The sequence below is a fragment of the Manacus candei genome, unplaced genomic scaffold (assembly GCF_025592945.1).
Source record: "Manacus candei isolate 608988 ecotype Guabito, Panama unplaced genomic scaffold, ASM2559294v1 h1tg000011l, whole genome shotgun sequence".
Classification (NCBI taxonomy): Eukaryota; Metazoa; Chordata; class Aves; order Passeriformes; family Pipridae; genus Manacus; species Manacus candei.
Genome location: NW_026138059.1, coordinates 489204 through 509556, shown reverse-complemented (window position 1 = coordinate 509556; position 20353 = coordinate 489204). Strand labels below are relative to the sequence as shown.

Genomic DNA, 20353 nt, shown 5'->3' with positions numbered 1-20353 from the left:
ATATAGAGAGCTTGCCACATCATTCTGGAGACACTGTTATACTGGGGTGAAGTGTGAAGGTGCTGGTCTCTTAGTTTACCCTCTACCAGCTTCAAGAGGAGTCATTCAGCTGACAGTTCTCAAATCATACACATATATCTGAGTTTACTGAGCTCGTATAGAGAGAGGAGAGGGGAAGGGAAAGGATGGGAGGGGAGGGGGCAGGAGGGGAGGGAAGGGGGCAGGAGGGGAGGGGAGAAGTTACTTCCTCAGTCAAAATTGCTTGGTTCTAATCTAGACTGAGTAAGCATTACTCAGAAGGGCTATTCTTCGATTTCGCGCTTAGATTTTGCAAGATCTGTTGACCTGTGAGGTCTCCAGTTCCTACATGCTACTTGAATGACAAAGTCATCACATACACATTAACAGCAGTCTCAAGGGAGTAATCAAAGCTTTCTAGTCCACAGCAGTCAAATGACATTCAACCTTGAAAGTGACATATTTCAGATGTTGAAAAAGCCTACCTTTCTGAAAGTCCATAACGATCCATCCTTTTAAATTGTTTTCAGGTTATACCAATTCATTAATATTCCATTAAGGGTTCATTAATGATTACCCTACTCTGGAACAAGGACTGTAATTTAGTTATGATTACAGGAATGTAATCCCTCTCTGACAATGGCTCTTATTTCCACAATGTTTCAAAAGAATATAAAAACAAATACCTGTTAAATGTATGAAGGATGGCCTCTTACACACAACTGGGACTTCCTATTCTGCATCTCTCATTTCAGTACAAATCCACCTTTGCTGCTTTGAAGGGAAGTGTACATTTTATGTTGGCTATTCAGTCTAAAAATTATGTATCTCTCTGCTCCTCAGGCAGTTTCAGTGCAGTTCTTTACTACAGTATTTTCAGGTTAACCATCTTCTCCGTTCTCCACCTTTGTATCCAAGGCTTTCCTTGGAAGAGGTATACACATTTCAGCAGAGAAACAACACTAGTGTTCCTTTAATATTTCTTCAGTACTATTGAAACACAAACCCAGGTTTGGCTCAGCTTCTCTGGATCTCTTTATAGAGAAGTTAATGTTAATGAACTTTTCATTCTTCAGCTACCTGTTAAAGGTGCTGCGTGCAACCATTTACGAGTATTTAAAATGAAAATGTGAAATGCAACACTGATGATCAAAGCAGGACTTCTCTGAGCACAACTCCCTCTGGCACCACTTAGAGAACTTTGTTAACACTCAGAGTATGCTTTGACAACACATCCACCTCTACACCTTGTCTTGAGCAGTTCAAAGCTCAACATGTTACAGGATTTTAAAAACCTGCTCTGCTTTGTAGCTTGCCTTTTGATTTTCTGAAACGCTGCTTTCTGCCCTACCCAAGTCACTTGCCCAGCACTCAATCTTGTTAGTAAAGGGTAAGGCAAGCTCGAGTCCATTCCACTGTGCAAACCCTAAAATATGCTGAGTTTGAGTAAACAATCAGAGAAAGAATCTAAAAAATTTAGCTGGTTGCCACCTGAGCGGCAGAACTGATGTATTTATATGTAAGCACTACTGAATACATTTTTTATTATTGATTCTCCTTTAAGTAATATTAACATAGATCACTCTAAATTATTCTTCCATATTTATACTTAATTTATACTATTTAACTGCTAGAACTTTTTAGTAATGTAGAGCAAAATAAAAAGACATAAACGTCAATACGAACCCCTAAGTTACGTGAATTCATGCAAAACCCATGTATTTGTTTGCAGCCCATTTTATTTCTACCAACCTCACACAACAGACTCCCTAAACCAACACAGATTCATCTTCTGCTTTAATACAAGGCTGCTGTATTGAGGCTGCTGGTTTCTGATACATCTCCCACAATGAAAGAATGAATGCTGTCTTTTTTTACAGGATTTTATTAAGGAATATTCAGTAGCTGTACGAGACAGATTTACAGAACATTACTTAGTTAAAGTGCCATCAGTCAAGGCAAACACACAAACTGAGATTCTTCGGTCTAATCTGGGTGAGGTCTTACAAACTTTGTATGCACACAATTTGTGCCATGCAAAGCCCTATAAAGACCATAATACATCTTGCAACTATCCTTTTAATGAAAACCAAGGTTTCAAGAAACAGCAAGTTCAGTACATATGAAAATAAAAATACAGCTTGCACAACCAACTGTACTTACACGTTGAACAGCAGCAACACCACTAAAAATAGCTGACTTTGTGCTTCACAGCAGAACTGCACATGGCTCAACAGTTCTGTTTACTGAACCATGGAGCTGTCAAGCCTTTGAACAGAACTCAGAGGCCTCAACAATTACAGTGCAAGATATCAGTAAAATTCTTTATTTCATGTATTATTCTGATGGCTCATAAAAAGACGATAATTCTATTATTAGGACTTATTTTCACATTTTTTACAGAAGTGTTTCACCATCAGTACCTTGCATTTTCCAGGCTGATTGCAAGTAGTGGAACATGAGAAATATGCATATATATTGCAAAACACAGTTCTGTTTAGTTTTTATTTGTAAAACATGAGTTTCCAAGCAGATTTAATGATAAATTATATTCACACCCATAAACTGTATTTCAGACTTTTGTGAATGCCTATCTCTGTTGAAGATTGTCTTTTATTTCAAAACAGTTCCAACATAAACCACTCCCTTATTTCATACTTATTGAGCAACATACTCTGTATTCCCATAGCATTTAAAGTGAGAATTTCACTTTTGTAAAAATACATTGCATAGTTATCTGCACTCTGTTTTGCAGACACCCCCTGGCACTTACTTCAATAAGCCAACCATCACTTCACTGATATCCCACAACTTTCTTGCAACCAAGTCATCCATAGCTTTGGGCAGGAGTTCTTCCTCTTTGCAGTCTCCAAAATATTTTCCTGTCACGCCTTCAACATCAGGAGAAGAGGCCAAATAAATAGAAGTCTGGGCTCCTTCCAGAGGTGTTTTGAAGAAAGCCCATGACACCAAGTTGAACAGGGGTTTGGCCAGCAAAGGAATATTCACGTGCCTGCCTAGATTTGTTCTGACAATCCCAGGATGGAGAGAGTTGACGGTGACTCCTGTGCCTTCCAACCGACGGGCTAGCTCCCTTGCAAATAATATATTAGCCAGTTTACTTCGACTGTAACAAAAGCTTTTATTGTAACTTATTTCACTGTTCAAGTCTTCAAAGTTGATCTCTCCATATTTGTAAAGCTTTGAGGATACTACAACAACCCTGCTCGGAGCAGAATTTTTGAGAAGGCCCAGAAGAAGGTTGGTGAGCAAGAAGTGACCCAAGTGGTTTACACCAAATTGCATCTCAAAACCATCCTCCGTCTTCATGTATGGACACTGGAATACCCCTGCATTATTTATCAGAACATCCAGCCTTGACTCCTCCTTTAAATGTGAAAGAAAAAAATCATTCAGTTTTAGAATTGTCACAAAAAACATATTATTACGCTTCATCTTTCTCACTGGCCATTGTTAGAAAGAAAAAATTTCATTCCTAGTTTTTTGAATTGTAACTTTCTGACATTCTCTTAAACCATTGCTGAAAAAAAAACCCCTAAGTTGAACTACCACTAAACTGAGTACTTGACCTCAGTAAGATGCACGTACATGAGAGTAGGTCTGTATCAACTTTTAAAGAAAGCAGAGAACACAACCATCTGCTTCTCCAGGAGCAGCTTCTTCTGTAACAATTCAGTGATAATTTAACTTTGTAATGTATTTTTTTCCCCCCTCTAAAGAAATAACCTGTCTATTGCACTGCAAAAGGACACACATTAATTTATGGCAAACGTGCTACAGCAGAGGGGTCTACTCAGCAAAAGACATGCAAACATGGAACACAATGTGTTAGCTCAAAGAACTAACCTCAGGGCTGAAGAGGAACCATTGCATTGTAGACCCACTATCTTACTGGGATGATGTCATGAAAAACTTTTCAAAACAATGTTCTAATGATTTTAAGCACTTATCTTACTTTAGAACAAGCACATGTCATTGTGCTCCTTGGTGGCAACTATGGAGCAGGACTCATAGAAAAGTAGTACTCATGTTTCATACAATTTGAGTCCAACAGGTCTACTCAAGAACTAAGGAACCAAAGCTTGAAATATCTATGAGGTGTTCAGCACATGCTATTTGATGGATCAGTATTCTGGTTCAAGTCAGTAAAAAACAGACTCGAGGACATACGTTACACTCTACAGAATCAGGGGATACAGGGAATTAACAGAGAGGGTGGTATGGATAATTTAAATATATGCATCGTGCACTTCATGTTCCAGAATCCACTCAAAAATTAAGAGCTCTCCGGTTTACCCAAAACTAACTTTTTAAAAAATACAGATTAAAGTAAGCTGCCTAAATAAGCTCTGAATTCAACACTTTCACCCACCTCTGACAAAAGACTGTGAAAGCATCATTTATGCTTGCATGAATCAGAGGCAAATGTATTCACTTTCTCTAGAAAGTGAGTTCTCTTTGCTATTAATTTTTTAAACCCAATGCAGGGACTGGAAGGCAAGCTGAGATAATTCTGGGCCATTCTGATGACAAAAATAGAGAACCTCACAAATGAATTCTGTACTATTTGCCTTTTATTTCACTGCCATTAGCAGCAATGATACAAACAGAGGAAACCCCAAAACTGCACTTGGCATTCAGTTAAAGGTGCTGGCATTTGATCACTCAAAACTTCAAGTACTTCAATTTCAGACTGATTTCTGTGGGACTTGAGGCTGCTCAGTATTTCATATAACTGGGTCCCTGAGGCATGATCCAAAGAGTGTCAAATTCACTTCTCCTCTTCACCCAAAGGGACACAATGGTCACTAAAGCAGGACAGTAGTGATGAAGTACTGACTGTACATTTGCTTACTGAAGTGATCCTTCTTTCTTTTAAGAAAAATATCTGACTGGAGGATTTATTTTGCAAGACTTAACACTTCAAGAAGTAAAGACTTCCACGTGTGCCATTTTCTGAAATTCCTACATTTAATAGGAGTAATGTGATCAATGCCAAACAGGCAGCTACTACAACCAAGTGCAGCAGAGTGCACCAAACACTGCTCTGATGGACAATGCTACTCCTTGCAACCTCTGAGCTCATGTCCATTTTCTCCATTTTCCCATGGAACTCTCCAACATCTCAAAGTGTTTTAAGATGTAACCACTTTCAGCTTCTCAAAGTAAAGCTCCTACAAATAAGGCCAGTCAGCGGGAACGCAGTTTCCCCATCTTGCCAATCTTCTTCATGTCAAACAAAAACCAGAAGAATCCCCAAACAAACCTCCAAGTAACAGCTATGAAAAGGACTCACAGATTAGGGAAGGTAAGTAACGTGGACTTGGGTGGAAAAGCTCTTAAAAGTATTTCTTGAGCTTGCATACCTTGTCATTCAGGCGCTTTTGGAATTATTTCAAAAATGCAAGTTAAAACGAGGGTCATCAAAACTCTGCAAATAACACACTTTTCTTTACCCAATTCTCACTTAAGAGCCACTTGTACTGTCTTTAGCAATAAAGAGATGCTAACAAATTCACATTTTTTTCATATTTTGTACTATAAAAGATATAATTCTTAGAAGTTAAACAGTATGTTTCATTTTTGGTGTGTGTTTATTATACATGTTTTATATCCTTTTGTGTATTCATGTTTTCCCATAAGACCGAAGCAAGACTAAACCTTATGAGTGGATTCATATATATGAATGTATGACTACAAAGTGTCCCAGTAGAGAATTTAAAACTTGACATTTAAGTTTTAGAAAAAACATTTGAAAATTAATGCAATAAAGTCCCTCTGGTTTTTTGCCTCTCACAACAGTATCTGAACATCTTTCAAGTACTTAACAAGCACTTCTCTGAGTAGCAGCAGAATTTATTAAGCCTGGCTTCCCATGACTTCGTGTCTCATGGCTTGAGTAGCAGCTAGATGTGGTGAGATCAAAGTCCCAAAAGATGCTTTTTGTGGGATGAAATAATGCCTCCAACAGTGCCTCCCCCTGCTCTCTGGTGTCTAATAACACTGTCGAACTCATCTAGTGGCATTTTTGTCAGGCAAAGCAACTGGATGTCCCTGTTCTCCTTAAACTCAGATTTTCAGGAAATCTTCAGGAACTTGATATATTCAAAAATATCTATCGACTAGACTCAGCTGGTGGTGGCCAACAGATGTGAAATTCTTGGGGGCAGGGGACAGACAATCTGAGGAGGGGGCAGAAGAATGTCTTGTGCATGTGAACAGTGCACTCGTGAACTTCTATTTTTTTCTGGAGACAAAGCTGAGCTGTAACACCAATGTAAGGCAACAAAGGTTACGATAGTCAAGAGAGAAAGGAAAACAAATCACTTATCTCACACAGAAACAAGCGCTTCCTTTCCAGAACTGAAAAGGTTTGGGATATTTTGAACTGGAACAGACCAAACCAGTAAGAACTTCATTCTTCCACGCGCTAATTCACGGTCAATTTGCTCACACCCTCCTCCCAGCCCCAGCGCTGACCTCGGCGCCATCCCGTGCCCCCACGCCGAGGAACGGCCTCCTCGGACCTGGAACTCCCGGAGCCGACACGGAGCCCAGGGGCCGCCGCCAGCACGGCCCAGCCCGTGCCCTCCCCGGGGCTCCGGGACAGCGCCGTCCCCCCGCGGCCCGGCCGTACCTGCAGGACGCGGTGGCAGAAGGCACGCACGGAGCGAAGCGAGGCCAGGTCCAGCTCCCGGACCACCAACTCGCCCTCGCCCTCTGCCCGCTCGCCCACCTCGGCCCGGATCTCCCGGGCCGCCCGCTCGGCCCGCGCCCTGTCGCGGCAGCCCATGATGACGCGGGCCCGCATCCGCAGCAGCTCGGCCGCCGCGGCCCGGCCCAGCCCGCTGTTGGCGCCGGTGATGATGACGGTCTTGCCCCGCATGGAGCCCGCGGTGAGGGCGCGGGCCGTGCCCCGCAGCCAGCGCCAGGCGGCCGCCAGGAGCCCCGCGCCCAGCGCCAGCGCCGGCAGCGCCGCGGCCATGCCGGGCGGAGGGCACTGCCCGGGCGGCGCGGCGCCTGCTGGGGCTTGTGGTCCGGCAGGGCTGAGGGAGCCTGCGCTGCGCTCCTCGGTGGCGCAATGTTCCCGCAGCGAGTTTTCTGATCGTAGGGAGCTGCGGGGAGTGGCTGGTACGCCTGAACGAAGGGTGTGCTGCTGTTCAGCCTTGATAGGCTGGAGAGTTGCGCGGAGAGAAACCTAATGAGGTTCAGCAAGGGCAAATGTAGAGTTCTATACCTGGGGAGGACTAACCCTGGCACAGGCTGGGAGCTGACCTACTAGATAGCAGTTCTGCAGAGAAGGACCTGGAAATCTTGGTGGATGACAAGTTGACCACGAGCCGGCAGTGTGCCCTGGGGGCCAGAGGGCCAGTGGTATCTTGGGGTGTATCGGGAAGAGTGTGGTCAGCAGGTCGAGGCTGTTTGGGGAAACGAGTAAGCAACCCGAGAAGAAAACCAGGAGCCTTTCATCAGCTTTCTTGTGACTTGTCTGGACGTGATAACCATCTGCAATAGTAACCTCCTCTGAGCTGTCACATGTGGGTGCTACATGCAGTGTTGTCACATTGCTGCAGTCTAGTCTAAGGTTTCATGACTTCAGCTCATGTTACAGCTGCAGAAACAGATCAGATTTTTCTGAGAGTATCCTTATGTCTTTTCTGGCTGCCTGTCACACTTCTCAGGCACCTTAAGGGCTGTATAGGCGTGACATCTAAACACTCTGAATTTGCTGAGACTTCTATCTTTGTCTTCACCACAGAAAACTCTCTTCGTTCTCAGCTCTTCATTGTGAGCATCATGGTTACACCAAAGGGTATTTTAGCCAGGCCACACCATTGCATCTGCGTGTGATGCAGATGGATTTTGGCATCCTTAACATGGCGTAAGAGCCATCTTGAGGTGTTCTTCCATATGCTCTTCTCACAGTAAATCATATACTAGGTAGTGTTGGAGCCACCCCTACCTCTGCAGTCAAGGACCAGGAGAAAGGAACAGTGGTCCCCAATCAAAATAGGAGAACCAGGAAACACCCTGTTAGAGGAAGAGATTCGTTCTGTAAGACATCCGCCTGGTGGGAGGTGAAGAATCTGCTATTCATCATCTGCCAGTGGAGACTCTGGTAGTCACCTCTGACATACCTGCTACTTCAGAACACCGTGAATGTGTTGGAGAGGTCACTGCCTTGAGGACCCTGCCTGGGTTTGTCGGTCATCAGTCCAGCCTTCAGTGCAAGCAGCTCATGGGTGACAGTGATCAGAAGCTGCTCATCAGCAGGGATGATGACATTCAGATGTTGTTCCCAGATACTCCTGAGCAGGATAACTAGAAATTATTATTTATTCTAAGACATTGATCTGCTTCACCAATTTCTCTACCCATCTATTATTGCACCTGAGGTTGCATTTAGCAATACTGCAGGCCAATGAAAGTTACAGGATCTGGCAGAGGATCCTCTTCAGGGTGTAGAAGCCCTCTGAGTCCCAAGTCCTTAGAACAGATCATGATCCATCACACGTGTTGGAACACATGTGATGATGACCATTTCTGAATTTTCATCTGAAATATTTTGTCTCCTCTAGATGGTTGTTTAACTATGCATGACATGACATGCTAGCCTGGAAACTGCAAGGGTGTCTTAGAGGTGTGAAGGAACTGGGGAACATGGATTTATTATGTCTTAGTAGCTGGTGGAGGATATGTTCTTCTGTAAAAAAAATAAATAAAAATAAAGCAAAGTCACCTTCAGAATCTCATTTCTAATATTTTTGTCCATGGGGATTGGTAGCAGTAGGAGACATGCCCATTTGTCTTACCTGGACTCTTCACTATGATGTGGTTCAGGAACCTGGAAGCTAAGGGAACAAAAACTGGCTTTGCCTGATAAAATTCTTTTTCCACACAGAATTCATCTGTGTTATCATTAATCCTCTTCAAGGTTTTGCCTGGGATGACAGTTTCTTTTTCGTAAGTCTGTCTTACAGTGTTGCAAACTGAATGATATACAGGACAGTCCTCTCTATTCCCCTCTTTCTGTTGTTTAAACTGTGAATGGCTCCGGGTTATGAGGTGCCAGGGCGTAAACTCATGGTATTCTCATGAGCGTGAGAAGCTAGACATTTTTTGTTGAGTTTTCTTGTTGTTGTTTGGTTGTTTGTTTTGCTTTGTGGACTGGAATGTTATTAAGAGACAATTCTCTTCTATGTCTACAAAAATAGAAAACACTTTCCCTCAGCTCCCATCCCATTTCAGAGAATTTCCTTGAAAAAGATTATTTCGGTCCACTAGCCAAGCTGTGCCTTGGAGCAGAAGAAAATAATTTTAACAGGCAGAGACTGCTTGGCAAGCCTGAGTCTCCCCAAACATCCAGATTACTCCGGAAGGCACTTGTATGAACGAATGAGGCTCCACTCACCCACCATGCTGCCAGCTGGATATGCAGAGAAGCAGCCATCGAGCCTGGGACTGCTGCCTGACAATTAAAAAGCAGTGTATAATCTGAACAAATATCTAAGGATATTTTGCTCAACTAACTTGAAGGAAGCGATTGTGGACCTTAGCATCAACTTCTGAACTTTAATGTCAATTTGAATTCTGTGACTAAGAACGTAAATTCTACTGTGTACATTTAATATGTGAACTCTTTTCATGTGTGCCTTAGTGCTGTCAGGAGTGACACTGCAGGAGGGAGTCCTCTAGTACTGCATGTACAGATCAAGAACTGGAAGCTCCTATGTCCTGGCCAGTAGGTTTCATTCTTGCTGTAGGTGCATGATTGATCGGAAATAAAGATAAACATAACAGACCAAATAATTCAGCTTCCAGTTTATTCACTGATTTACATGCTTACCCTGTCAGGCATGAGACTCACCTCTGGACTCCTACAGGGATCAAGGATCCCATTAGACTTTTTCAGTATCAAGACTTAGTTGTTCTGTTCAATGAGAGTCAAGTGCCAGCTTTATGTTTCCCACACCCAATCCCTACTGGTCTAACAATGCATGGATGAAGAATGGCTAATCCATGTTCTGCTTCAAGGCAGGACCAGTCTTCCTGAAATTTGCAGCCATGCTTGTGTGGTAAAGGTACACACAAAATTTATATTCCATAGCTAAGAAATATTTTTGAATTCCTTGCAGATTCTGAGCTCTCACATAAAAACATCTGCTAATAACATTTTTCATAATATCCATTTGGCAAGGTAATTCTATCCCATCCTGGAAGACAATGACCAGGCCTCAGTTATTCATGTCTTCCTCACCTCCTGGCTGGGCTCAGAAATGTGATACATTTTGGGCACAAAGCCCTTAGCATTTATGGAGTTCCAAGTACACCAGAAATCTGCAGTGCATCCCATCAACAACACATATTAGTGTGAACACGTGAAAACCTTTCCAATGGTTTCTATTCGTGTTTCATGCAGGATCAGGGCTTTTGCCTTTGCTTCCAAAGAACTTTGTGGCTTGGACCCAGAACATTAAAATGATCGCCTGTGTTCCTGGGAGGGAAAACATAATTAATGCAATGAAGCTTTCTGCAATAACGAGACAGTTCATCCAGACAGAGGAACCAAACTTTCTCAGAAGCTAACCTGAGATTCTGGACCGAATTCCCTGAAGAACCACAGATCATCACAAGCCTGATTCACCATTTCTACTCCCACTGCAGACCACATTCTTTTGGTTTTGTCTCTTCTGGTATAAATATACAGCAACAAAAAAAAAAAGAACAGTTGTTCCACTAGGGAGAGAAAGAGAACAAACACCACCTGACAGATGTTAGTGGTGTCATTGGGATATCAGTTATACAGATAACACTGATACACAGGAACTGAGCATAAAAGAAGTAGAATAGATCTATGGAGTAAATTTGAAGTCATGTAGCAACAGGCACCTGTCCCCTGGAAACCCATTTGAGGTTGCTAAACTGAGTTCACTCAGATAACGAAACAGCTGTAAATCCTAAGGAAATCTAGCTAAAGAAGCAAATAGTTCCATCAACAGTATTATTCCATCAACAGTATTATTCCATCAAATTATTCCATCAACAGAGAACAGGTGGGTTCTCTGCTGTTATGACGTGTGCTCTAAAGCTTCAGCCTTTGTCTCAGTCAAGATACAGCATCTCAGATTTCTACCAGCTCTGTGAAATCTGCTGGGACTAAGTGAGACCTCTAGCAGCTCTCTCTCAAATTTGGCTGAAAGTGGTCCCTTCTGGTTCGAAACATCAGGAGGATGCTGATTACACAAACTCTACCTAGGAACCCCTAAATCTCTAAAACCCCTGCATAGAAAAATGACAATGTTCTGTAAAGCCAGCTTTATTAAGGTAAGAAAACAATATAGAAAAATGTGTAAACACAAGATCAAGTAAGCTAACGTTTTACTGGAAGCTGAAACCTTGTGGTGACAGACCTACTAATCACATATTTAACAAGCAAACCACAACAGGTAAACAGTTACATGTAAACTGTGTTTTTGTGAACTTCAGAAATGACTGTCAAGAACTAGCATTGCAGCATGAGTTTTCTTATAAATAACCCGTCAACAGTTTTTTAGAGAAAATATAACTGTTCTGTCTCTCAAAATAGCTATAAAAACAGTACAAATCTCTTCCTAATATCAAAACCACAGTGTTAGATCTAGACAGGTAAAAAATCTAAACTGCTTAAGAATTATATTAAAATAACTCCATTAAAAATTTACCTATATTAAAAATATTTCTTTCAAAGGCTGTTCTAGCCAGAAGTTGAATTTTTAAACATAGTGCTTACAATACACATATGTAGAGGTTTTCAGACATAACTATTGGTTTATTAAGAGGCTGGCTGAGTTAAGAACTTTATCATTAATGGTGTCATCCAGTCACGAAGATTTGTTGTACTTCTGAGCAACGCCATAGGGAACGTGTGCAGCTATGGTGCCTAATTTCTGTGCTCCTTCAATGTGGAACATCTGGTCATCAAAGAAAATGTGAGGGCGGATTTTCACTAGGATTGGTCCTTTAGGAGCTCCTGCTAGGAAAAGTGCCTCATCAATCTCCAGACCCCAGCTACGGAGAGTCTTCAGCACTCTGGCTCCAGAGCTCGCCGCACTTCTGGCTGTGACCAGGTAGGTCCTTATAGGACAATTTAATCGTTCATTTTTTGCATAGAACTTCTTCTGAATTTTCCCCAGGTCTTCCAGAAAACCCTTCAAAGGGCCCTGAGTATAAAATACCAGAAGCATATTTAGTATTTGTCCACAGTTCCCCAAAACATTCTTTTGCTTTCTTCCAGACTGCCAGTTACACACAGAATTCCTTTCCCTAATGCTACTCTGCAAATTCTCTGTGTAACATATCCAAATGGGTCTGCACCCTCACTAGGAATTCACACACTGGAAAAAAGTTAAAACCATAATCCTACATGGTATGATCAGTGGGAAAATAATTCTCACTAAGGCGATCTCTTACAATATAAGCTTATTACTATAGTCTTTAGTGTTCCTTTAAAAATACTGAACTCTTTTTACTAAGAACCATGAGCTGCAATTCTTTCTCCTGCACAAAAAACGATTAATGACCATACTACACTCCAATTAAAAGAAATAAATGACAGTTTGGTTCTTCAAATTGCAATATATTGTACCATTCAGTATTTTCATAAATCAAGCTTTTATTATGAATTTATACTATTTTTAACAATAGCAGAATTCATCCTTCAGTTTAAGCTGATGTTAAAATATTTGTGTTTTTTAGACAAATGGCATAGTTCTGCTTGGGAATAAGTAACCTGTTTCAATAACCAGAGTATCTCAGTGTTAGAAATTAACATTACCTACACAGTCTGATTAAAAAAATAATCCAGGAAATCAGTACTAGTATTTCTTTTTCTAATAATACCATTAAAATACAATTGTAAGTCACTGTCTTATATATGCAGTTCTCTCAGAGAAGTGAGAGATCTGGTGAAAGGACTGCAATGGTGGCCTTTTTTATGTCAAACATGCATTTTAAAGACTATCCTTGAAAAGGAAATAAATTGGGTACTCAGCTTCCACAAAGAACACATACGCACTGGGGAAAGTGGAGAAACACAGCAGCAATGAAAGTCATCAGATCTTTTGGAAACTTACTGACTCAAGAAAATACAAACCTGTGCAAGAGGCTTATTTTCATTCAGCTGTTCATGTTCAAAAAATCTATCTAATCCTTGCTCTTTGACAATCTGTTCTGATTCATCAGAAAAGATAACAGCATCCCCATCAAATGCCACCCTCAGCTGTGTATCCGAGTAAGAAACATCTTTGTTGGCAGTGAACATCGTAGCTGATGCAATGCCTGAAAATGGATCAGAGAACCTCAGTTAGTCCTGCTAAGTCATTCATTAAACCACCAGCAGTTTGGTTCCAACAACTTATTTGTGGTGACCTTTATGTGTGGTGAGTGGAAATGATCATGAAAGCTAATTAGTAATGGCTGTTCTGTAACACAAATGCATAGAAGCTGTCCCATTGACAAAACTTCTTGGACATTCTTCCTTCCATTTTCACATGGAAGAATGTACAAGAACAGTCCCCAAGGTGTACTGCAAATGAGACAAAGCAGGCAATTCCAAGGAAACCACTCAATCAAGCTATTTGCTATTTTTAACTTCTTATGAAACACAGAGGTTGTTTTTTTAAGTCGTATTGAAAAAGATGAGGCTATTCAAATAGAAGTTGAATAGAGGTGGAGATCCCTTTCTTGTTGAATAGGAGAAGACAGAAAGGTGTAGGGTGATTTGGCTGTCATATTAGTAGCCTGAAGGGTCAGAGAGGAACAGTATCGTGTGATTTTATTTGATTAAGTAAAAATAAGCGGTAAACTTGCACTGTACAAAGTGGTGCCTTTCTGCATTTGATGAAGCAGCACTACTTTCTGTGAAAGACACACAGTATATTAATTTTTGAACAAGCTAAACAGAGAGATAAGGAAAGTCAATTCAAACCTGCTTCTATAGCTTCTTGCACTTTTTCAGAGTCTGCTGAGAGGTACAGGTTTGTAAGGTATGCAGTCAGGTAACCAATAGGGCTTTGTCCTCCCGTCATACAGAAACGTTCAATTGTTAAGCCTAAAGTAAGAACAGCACAAGGTGTGACTCTGTCTTGACACTGCAAACCTGTAAAAGTAACCTGAGAAAAGGTACACTAGCCTAGCTGACAGTAAACTTAAAAATAAAAATAATCATCGTAATTTCAATGAGTTACACAACTTAAACTGACTAAAATGTTTGATCAATCCATCCTCATTCATAATTTAGGGGAAAAAAATCCCTCTAAGATGGCAGAGTAACTGCTATGAAGGTGTATGTCTAGAGAGCATAGACAACAAACATCAAAGTTTAAAGACTTAAGATTCACACCTGACATGTTATATCTAGAGCATTGGACCAAACTGTTTAATATATCTCACTTGTGCTGACACCCAAAAATAAATATCAAGGCAGCTGTTTTTCCCAAGGTCAGAACAGGAAGAATAAAATTAATTCATATCATTATGCAACAGCTGTCAATTCTACCCGTTAGTATTTGTTTTATTCACCATAGTGATTGATGCTGTTTATGAGCCTCACTCCCACTTGGGCATGGTTATTAGTCATCAGGACGATATCAAATCGTTCTTCATCATCAGGGTATAGTTCAAGAAGCCGGGCATTGACATGCTCCAGAGCCTGAAGGATAAAAATGTGGAAGTCAACAGACAAGTGGAATGTGCCTCCTTTTGTTAATCACTGTAGTTTTAGTGACAGAATTGTCTTGAAGGAGAATGTGAAATACCTGATAGCTTAACTTGCTGAACTTGTTTTATTCCTTTCTGCTTTGTTGCTCCCAGTAACCATTTGACTGGTTCATTTGAAAGGAGGCAAATAAGTTTATTTTGTTGAGTTATACAATTTAACTTTCTTGTGGAAATTCTTTTTCTTAGGACATCATAATCATCCAGAGTAAGTCAATGCACTGTTGATCATTATCACAACCACTATTAAATTTTTTTCTTGTCCACTTCAAAATTGTTCTTGTGAAATCAAGGAGAAAGTATAAAGGAAAGTATATGTGCAGCTGCTTGTTTTGTGTGCACAAATGTGAATTTGGGTCACATACTTATGCAAAGATTTACTGACACAGTTCAGGTGGTCAGGTGTCAAAGATCGTCCTTAAGTAATGAGTGCAAAATCATATCCTGTCATACATGATTATCCTGACAATTTCTAATTGCAGTACTGAATGAGACAGATTTTGATTTGATATCCCTTTAAAGATAATGGGCCAACATGTTATATCCACAGTCTCGCATTTTTATTTCCTTGACCTTTCATCTGCTCATCTCTGTCTGTATCCATCTGTTCTCTCTTATTTAGAACCTCATCCCTTTGGAGTAAGACCTCCTTTTTGCATTCCTTGAATGGAATGGAATTCTTTGGGATTACAGCAATGAAATCAACAATGAATTATCAAATGAATACAAAGATGGATTGATTTTTGATAAGGTGCTTTAGAAAGTCAGTCCAGTTGTTAAGAACTAAACTACAAATTTAATAATTAAATTCTGGGAATCTCACTTAAAAGCATGGCTATGTGATGTGGGACTGTGCTTAGGAAATTTCTAAGTGAGAGCCTGGTATAAGGCCTAGGAAAAAATCTTAGTATGTGGTCATAACCTACTTCTACTCCTAATAATCTACTACACTGGCAATTTCTTAAATTATTAGGAAGTAGGGGTGAGCAGAGGAGGGGATACCATTTTTTTTGTCCATTGCCTGTATACTTTTTACCCTAAGGAGACCCTGGCCTGTGATTACAAATCTTAAGTGCTACAAGCATGAGATGTAATACTTTTAAGTTAGTATTATTCCCTTTTGCCTTCTTTGTCTCCAAGTGGAAAAGATGACTCAACAAACCCACAGTTCTCCAGCCTAATGATTTCTGTGACTAAGCAATATAAAGAATTCAAACACAAATATCATACTGGAAGGGAATAGAGGTCAAGGTGCATTTAGCTGGGCATAGCTAACAGTTCTGATTTTCAAAGTATGAGAGTTAAACAGTCAAACCTTGCTTTTACTTGAAGTGAATCTGACACTGAATTCTAACAAATCTTAAAAACTGACTCTGCTAGTAGGGCTGCTACACATAGGAAAAGAAGCAGTAAATTCCCTCGTCAGCCTATCCTCACTGGTGTACAAAGTGAACTATGACCTCATTTTTATGTTAAAAGCACCCTTAAAGTGCTTCTGCTATCAATACTACTAACAGCTATGCTATATTTACAGCAGCATGTGTATTGACATAAGTAATTTTTCCACTGTGTAAATCCAAAATATGATTAATTAAGAAAATGTTTTAAAGTCCTGAGACTAAAACTGAATTACTCCAAATCTACTTTTAAAACTTGAGGTGTTCTACCACAACTCTGATGTCAACAAGTATGGTTGCTAATTATGATTTCATTAATTTCCTAAAATCACTGTGGGAGAGGTTATCACACAATTCTCAATGGACATAAAATTAACTCTGTACACAGCATTTTTTCAAGTCAGTTCCGCTAAAATCTGTGTTCTTCAAAACCATACATATTTTCAGGTCTTTTCATTTTTTTTGTAATTTCTCTTGCTTTCCATGATGGAGGCTGTTTTCCTTGGCCATTTCTCTTATATTGTGCAGTGAAAGTAAAATATTCCATTTCAATTCTGCTTAAACCCTGACTCTCACTAGAGAGTGTATTTTTTTCGCTGGTCCTCAAGAACAATTTCTAGGGTGACAACAAAAGCAAGGAAAAATTAAAACAGAAAAAAGGAATTAATTTCTTAATAATTAGATTAATACAGAATTAACACTGTTTTGGGTTATTTGTGGGTTTTTTGGGGTGGAGGATGTTGGGTTTTGTCTTTTTGGGTTTGTTAGGGGGGAGGAGGTTGTAAAAAACTTAAAACAATTAGGGGAATATCTTGACTGAAAAAGGTCTTAAAAGGAAAGGTACTTTGTGTGCCCCATGTCCAGCAGAAAGCACAGGTTGCTCCTTACCCACATCTGGGATGTGATGCTGTGAGCCGGGATACAAACCGTGATGCTGAGGGTGCAAGTCTGGTCCCAGTGACGGGAGCAGTACGTGATCTGCCGCAGGCGTGCGGCATTAGTGTCGGCGGGAGGGGAGGGGATGTGAAGAGGAAAGGAAAGGAGAGGTAAGAGAAGAGGGAAGAGAAGCGGTGGCCGGAGGGCCGGGGCGCGCAGAGATGCTGAGATGCTGCCGGGCTCCCCCGCCGCAGCGAGCTCACCGCAGGGAGAACAAGTCCCGAAAACGTCTCCCCGGGTCAGGATTATCTCCGCCCAAGGACGCCTCGGGCTCCTCCTCTTCCCGAAATTTGGCCTTGCAGCATCTTCCTCGCCCCGCCGCACTCCACATCCTCCCTTGCCCTGCCGGGCCAGCCCGCCCCAACTCACACCCCCAGATACCTTGACGAAGTAGAACGCCGGTCCAGGCTTGAGGGTGACGTTCTCGTTGTTTTGCTGGTACTCCACGTACTTCTCCACCCCCTGTTCTTGGTAGATCCGCCGCTCCTCCACCAGGTCGAAGAGGGCTCGGGAGGAGACGGCCACGGTGATGGCGTTCTGGGGCTTGGGCTGCCGAGCGACCGCAGGGTAGCGCTGGCCCGCAGCCCCCGGATCCCCAGCTTTCCCCCGTACCCCAGCTTCCCCTCGGACCCCCAGCTTCCCCTCGGACCCCCAGCCTTCCCCCAGGCCCCCAACCTTACCCCGGACCCTCAACCTCCCCTCGAGTCCCCAACGTTACCCCGCATCCCCAGAGCCCCCCCCCCCGCCTTCATCCCCAGCCCTGGCCTCCGGACCCCCGGCCCGCCCCCACGCACCGGCCGGGGTTTCTTGGTAACCAGGTTGTCGTAGAACGCCTTGGCCGCCGCCCAGTCCTGCTCGGCCTCCTGCAGCCGGGCCTCCGCCGCCTCGCTGGGCTGCGGCGCCTCCGGGCCGGAGCCGCTCATGGTGCCTGGCGCGGCCGGGCTCGGGGCGGGCGGCGGCTGCGGCCGGAGCGGGGACCGGGAAGCGGTGGCAACAGCGACAGCGGCCGCCCCCGCCCCGCCCCGCCCGGGCAGGGGGAAGGCACCGGCGCTGCCTTTCCCTTTGGCTGTGCCGCGCCCGGGCTCGCCCGGCCCTCTGGCGTCACGGCCCGGCCGGGCCCGCGGCGGTCCGGCCCTCCCCCGGAGCGGAGCAGCACCGGCCCCGTGGGGCAGCGGGGCCGCGGCTTCCCCGCATCCTGCACCCGCCCGCCCGCAGCGTTTCTCCTCGCGGAGTGCGGTGCCCGCGGCGTCCCCGCCCAGCCCACGCCGTTCTCCTCCACAGTATCCGGTGCTACTTGATGTCAGGCAACAGCCTCCAGCACCGAGTTTATCTACACCGTTAGAGATTTATTATTTAACTGCAGCGGCCTAATTGATTTAACATTAACTGCAACAGATTCCCAGGAGATTTCTTATATAATGTGTTTTAGCAATCAGTATGGGCGTGATGTCCATGACCTGGAGTCCTCTGTTCCACGCAGTAACATGTGGAGTACCTTCAAGAGAAAGCAATTTGGGCAGTGGTGTGGAGGGTGTGTGCAGCACTCGCAAGGAGCTATTCTGGCATGAGGTTGGAGTGGTCTTAAAATCCAGAGTCCCACACACAGCTATGGGCAGCATTTAATACACATCTAATACAGCTGTCTGAAACGGTCCTGTCTGCCTCTGCCTCTGTTGTGAACCACAACAAAGATCCCCAAACTGATAAGCTGCAGGAGAGAGTGAGGAAGAAATCGGATTTGCTCCTGAGCCAGTAGAGGATCTGGCACAGCAGACCCAGAGACTTTGCAACTGGTCACTCAGTGGGTATCTATGTCATACCTCATGTGATCACCATCCAAAGGGCTCTTAACATTTTGAATGGAGACTTTAAATATTGATTTTGACCCTGCTCACTCCATAATCTCTATCAAATTTTCAGATCTTTCTGCCTTCATCCAGTCTCAAAAAAAAAAAAAACCAACAACAAACAAACAAACAAAAAAAAAACCAGGATTATTTTTGTAACTTTTGCCCTTTTTTTTAATGTGGCTTCCTAGTGAAAGGAGGCTTATGTAATTATACCATCTGTCTGTCTTTCCTCAGTGATGTTCAGTTGCAAACAAATTTGAAAGAAGGATAAAGATCTCAAAGAGATTTAAATTCTTAAAACCTTTAATGAAAATCAACAACTTGCAATTTGTTGCCCTGCTGGGGAAGGGACTTAATTTGCTTGTTCCTCTGCTGTGCAGTAGCGAATGAATACTCCCCTGCCTGATCTGTCAGCTCCAAATCTGCCACATTGCCTGTTGCTCAGATCACCAGGGAGGGACCTTGAAGCAGGGAAGTGGTGAAAATGAGGAGGTTAGAGTAAATGGGAAATGGGAGTTGACCATAGTGGGGAGGGGACCTGGAAATATGAGGGAAAAGGGGAAGTACTGGCGGTAGTGTATTAGGAAAACAAATGTGAAAAGACAAGATAGGATCATTGTACAGGCTGGTGTCATGGCAAGCTGTAAAAGATATAACATAAATCTGAACAAACCTAATTTTAGTAACTCTGCTACTGATGGATGTGTTTGTTTTCCTTGAATTTTGATCCTGAATTGATCCTATTTCACTGTGGTGTCTAAGCTCAGAGCTGTAGTGTGTCAAATACTACTGAAAACACCTACTCCCCTACACACAGTAAGGTCAGGCTGAGCAGCCAAGCTGAGCCTGGAAAAAGGGTTCAAGCCACAGAACAGCAACTCCTGGTCACAGTCACCATCACTGTCCTACTCAGAGACTTCAGCACCACTCTTAAGAAGTTGATCTCTAAGAAGAGGCTATTCTTGGTTAAATTGGTGTGTCCACTGGCCGTGAAGAAAAGGGGAAAAGAACAGGAGGAATCAGGAGCCAGTTCTTTAGTGATTAACAGAGCTGAACTGTCATCCTTGCATGAACCTTATCTTTGCATGAACCTTATCTTTGCATGGCAGTACATTTCCCAGAGCCATGCCCGGGTTGGCTGTTTGTCATGCTATGTTCCCCACCACCCTGCATCTACTCAGGAGCAAAATCAGAGCTCCTCAGGCATGTTCTTGGTTTTTATTCCCCCACACAACCCCTGTCCTTCCTGTCCAACCCAAGAAAAGAAGCATCACTCATGAAGACTCCTTCTAACCTACATCTGAAAACTTAAAAGATGGTAATGTATGGGGCCCAAGCAGTGTTGTTGATGTGCTGCTGCTGAAAGCAATTCTATGG

At 42.7% G+C, this 20353-nt stretch overlaps 2 protein-coding genes across 2 annotated transcripts; both read right to left on the bottom strand.

The window, feature by feature from the left end:
* Positions 1-1885: 1885 nt before the first annotated feature.
* RDH14 (retinol dehydrogenase 14) lies at positions 1886-7066 on the bottom strand. The gene is made up of 2 exons (XM_051778369.1): positions 6677-7066; positions 1886-3405 (listed from the first exon to the last, which is right to left on the bottom strand). Exons 1-2 carry the CDS (start codon positions 7022-7024, stop codon positions 2788-2790), a joined length of 966 nt encoding a protein of 321 aa, XP_051634329.1. The 5' UTR covers positions 7025-7066; the 3' UTR covers positions 1886-2787.
* A 4274-nt stretch (positions 7067-11340) lies between these two features.
* Positions 11341-18202, bottom strand: NT5C1B (5'-nucleotidase, cytosolic IB). The gene is made up of 6 exons (XM_051778351.1): positions 17921-18202; positions 17508-17675; positions 14599-14728; positions 14006-14128; positions 13172-13356; positions 11341-12239 (listed from the first exon to the last, which is right to left on the bottom strand). The coding sequence occupies exons 1-6, from the start codon at positions 18047-18049 to the stop codon at positions 11901-11903; spliced, it is 1074 nt and encodes a 357-aa protein (XP_051634311.1). The 5' UTR covers positions 18050-18202; the 3' UTR covers positions 11341-11900.
* Positions 18203-20353: the final 2151 nt, after the last annotated feature.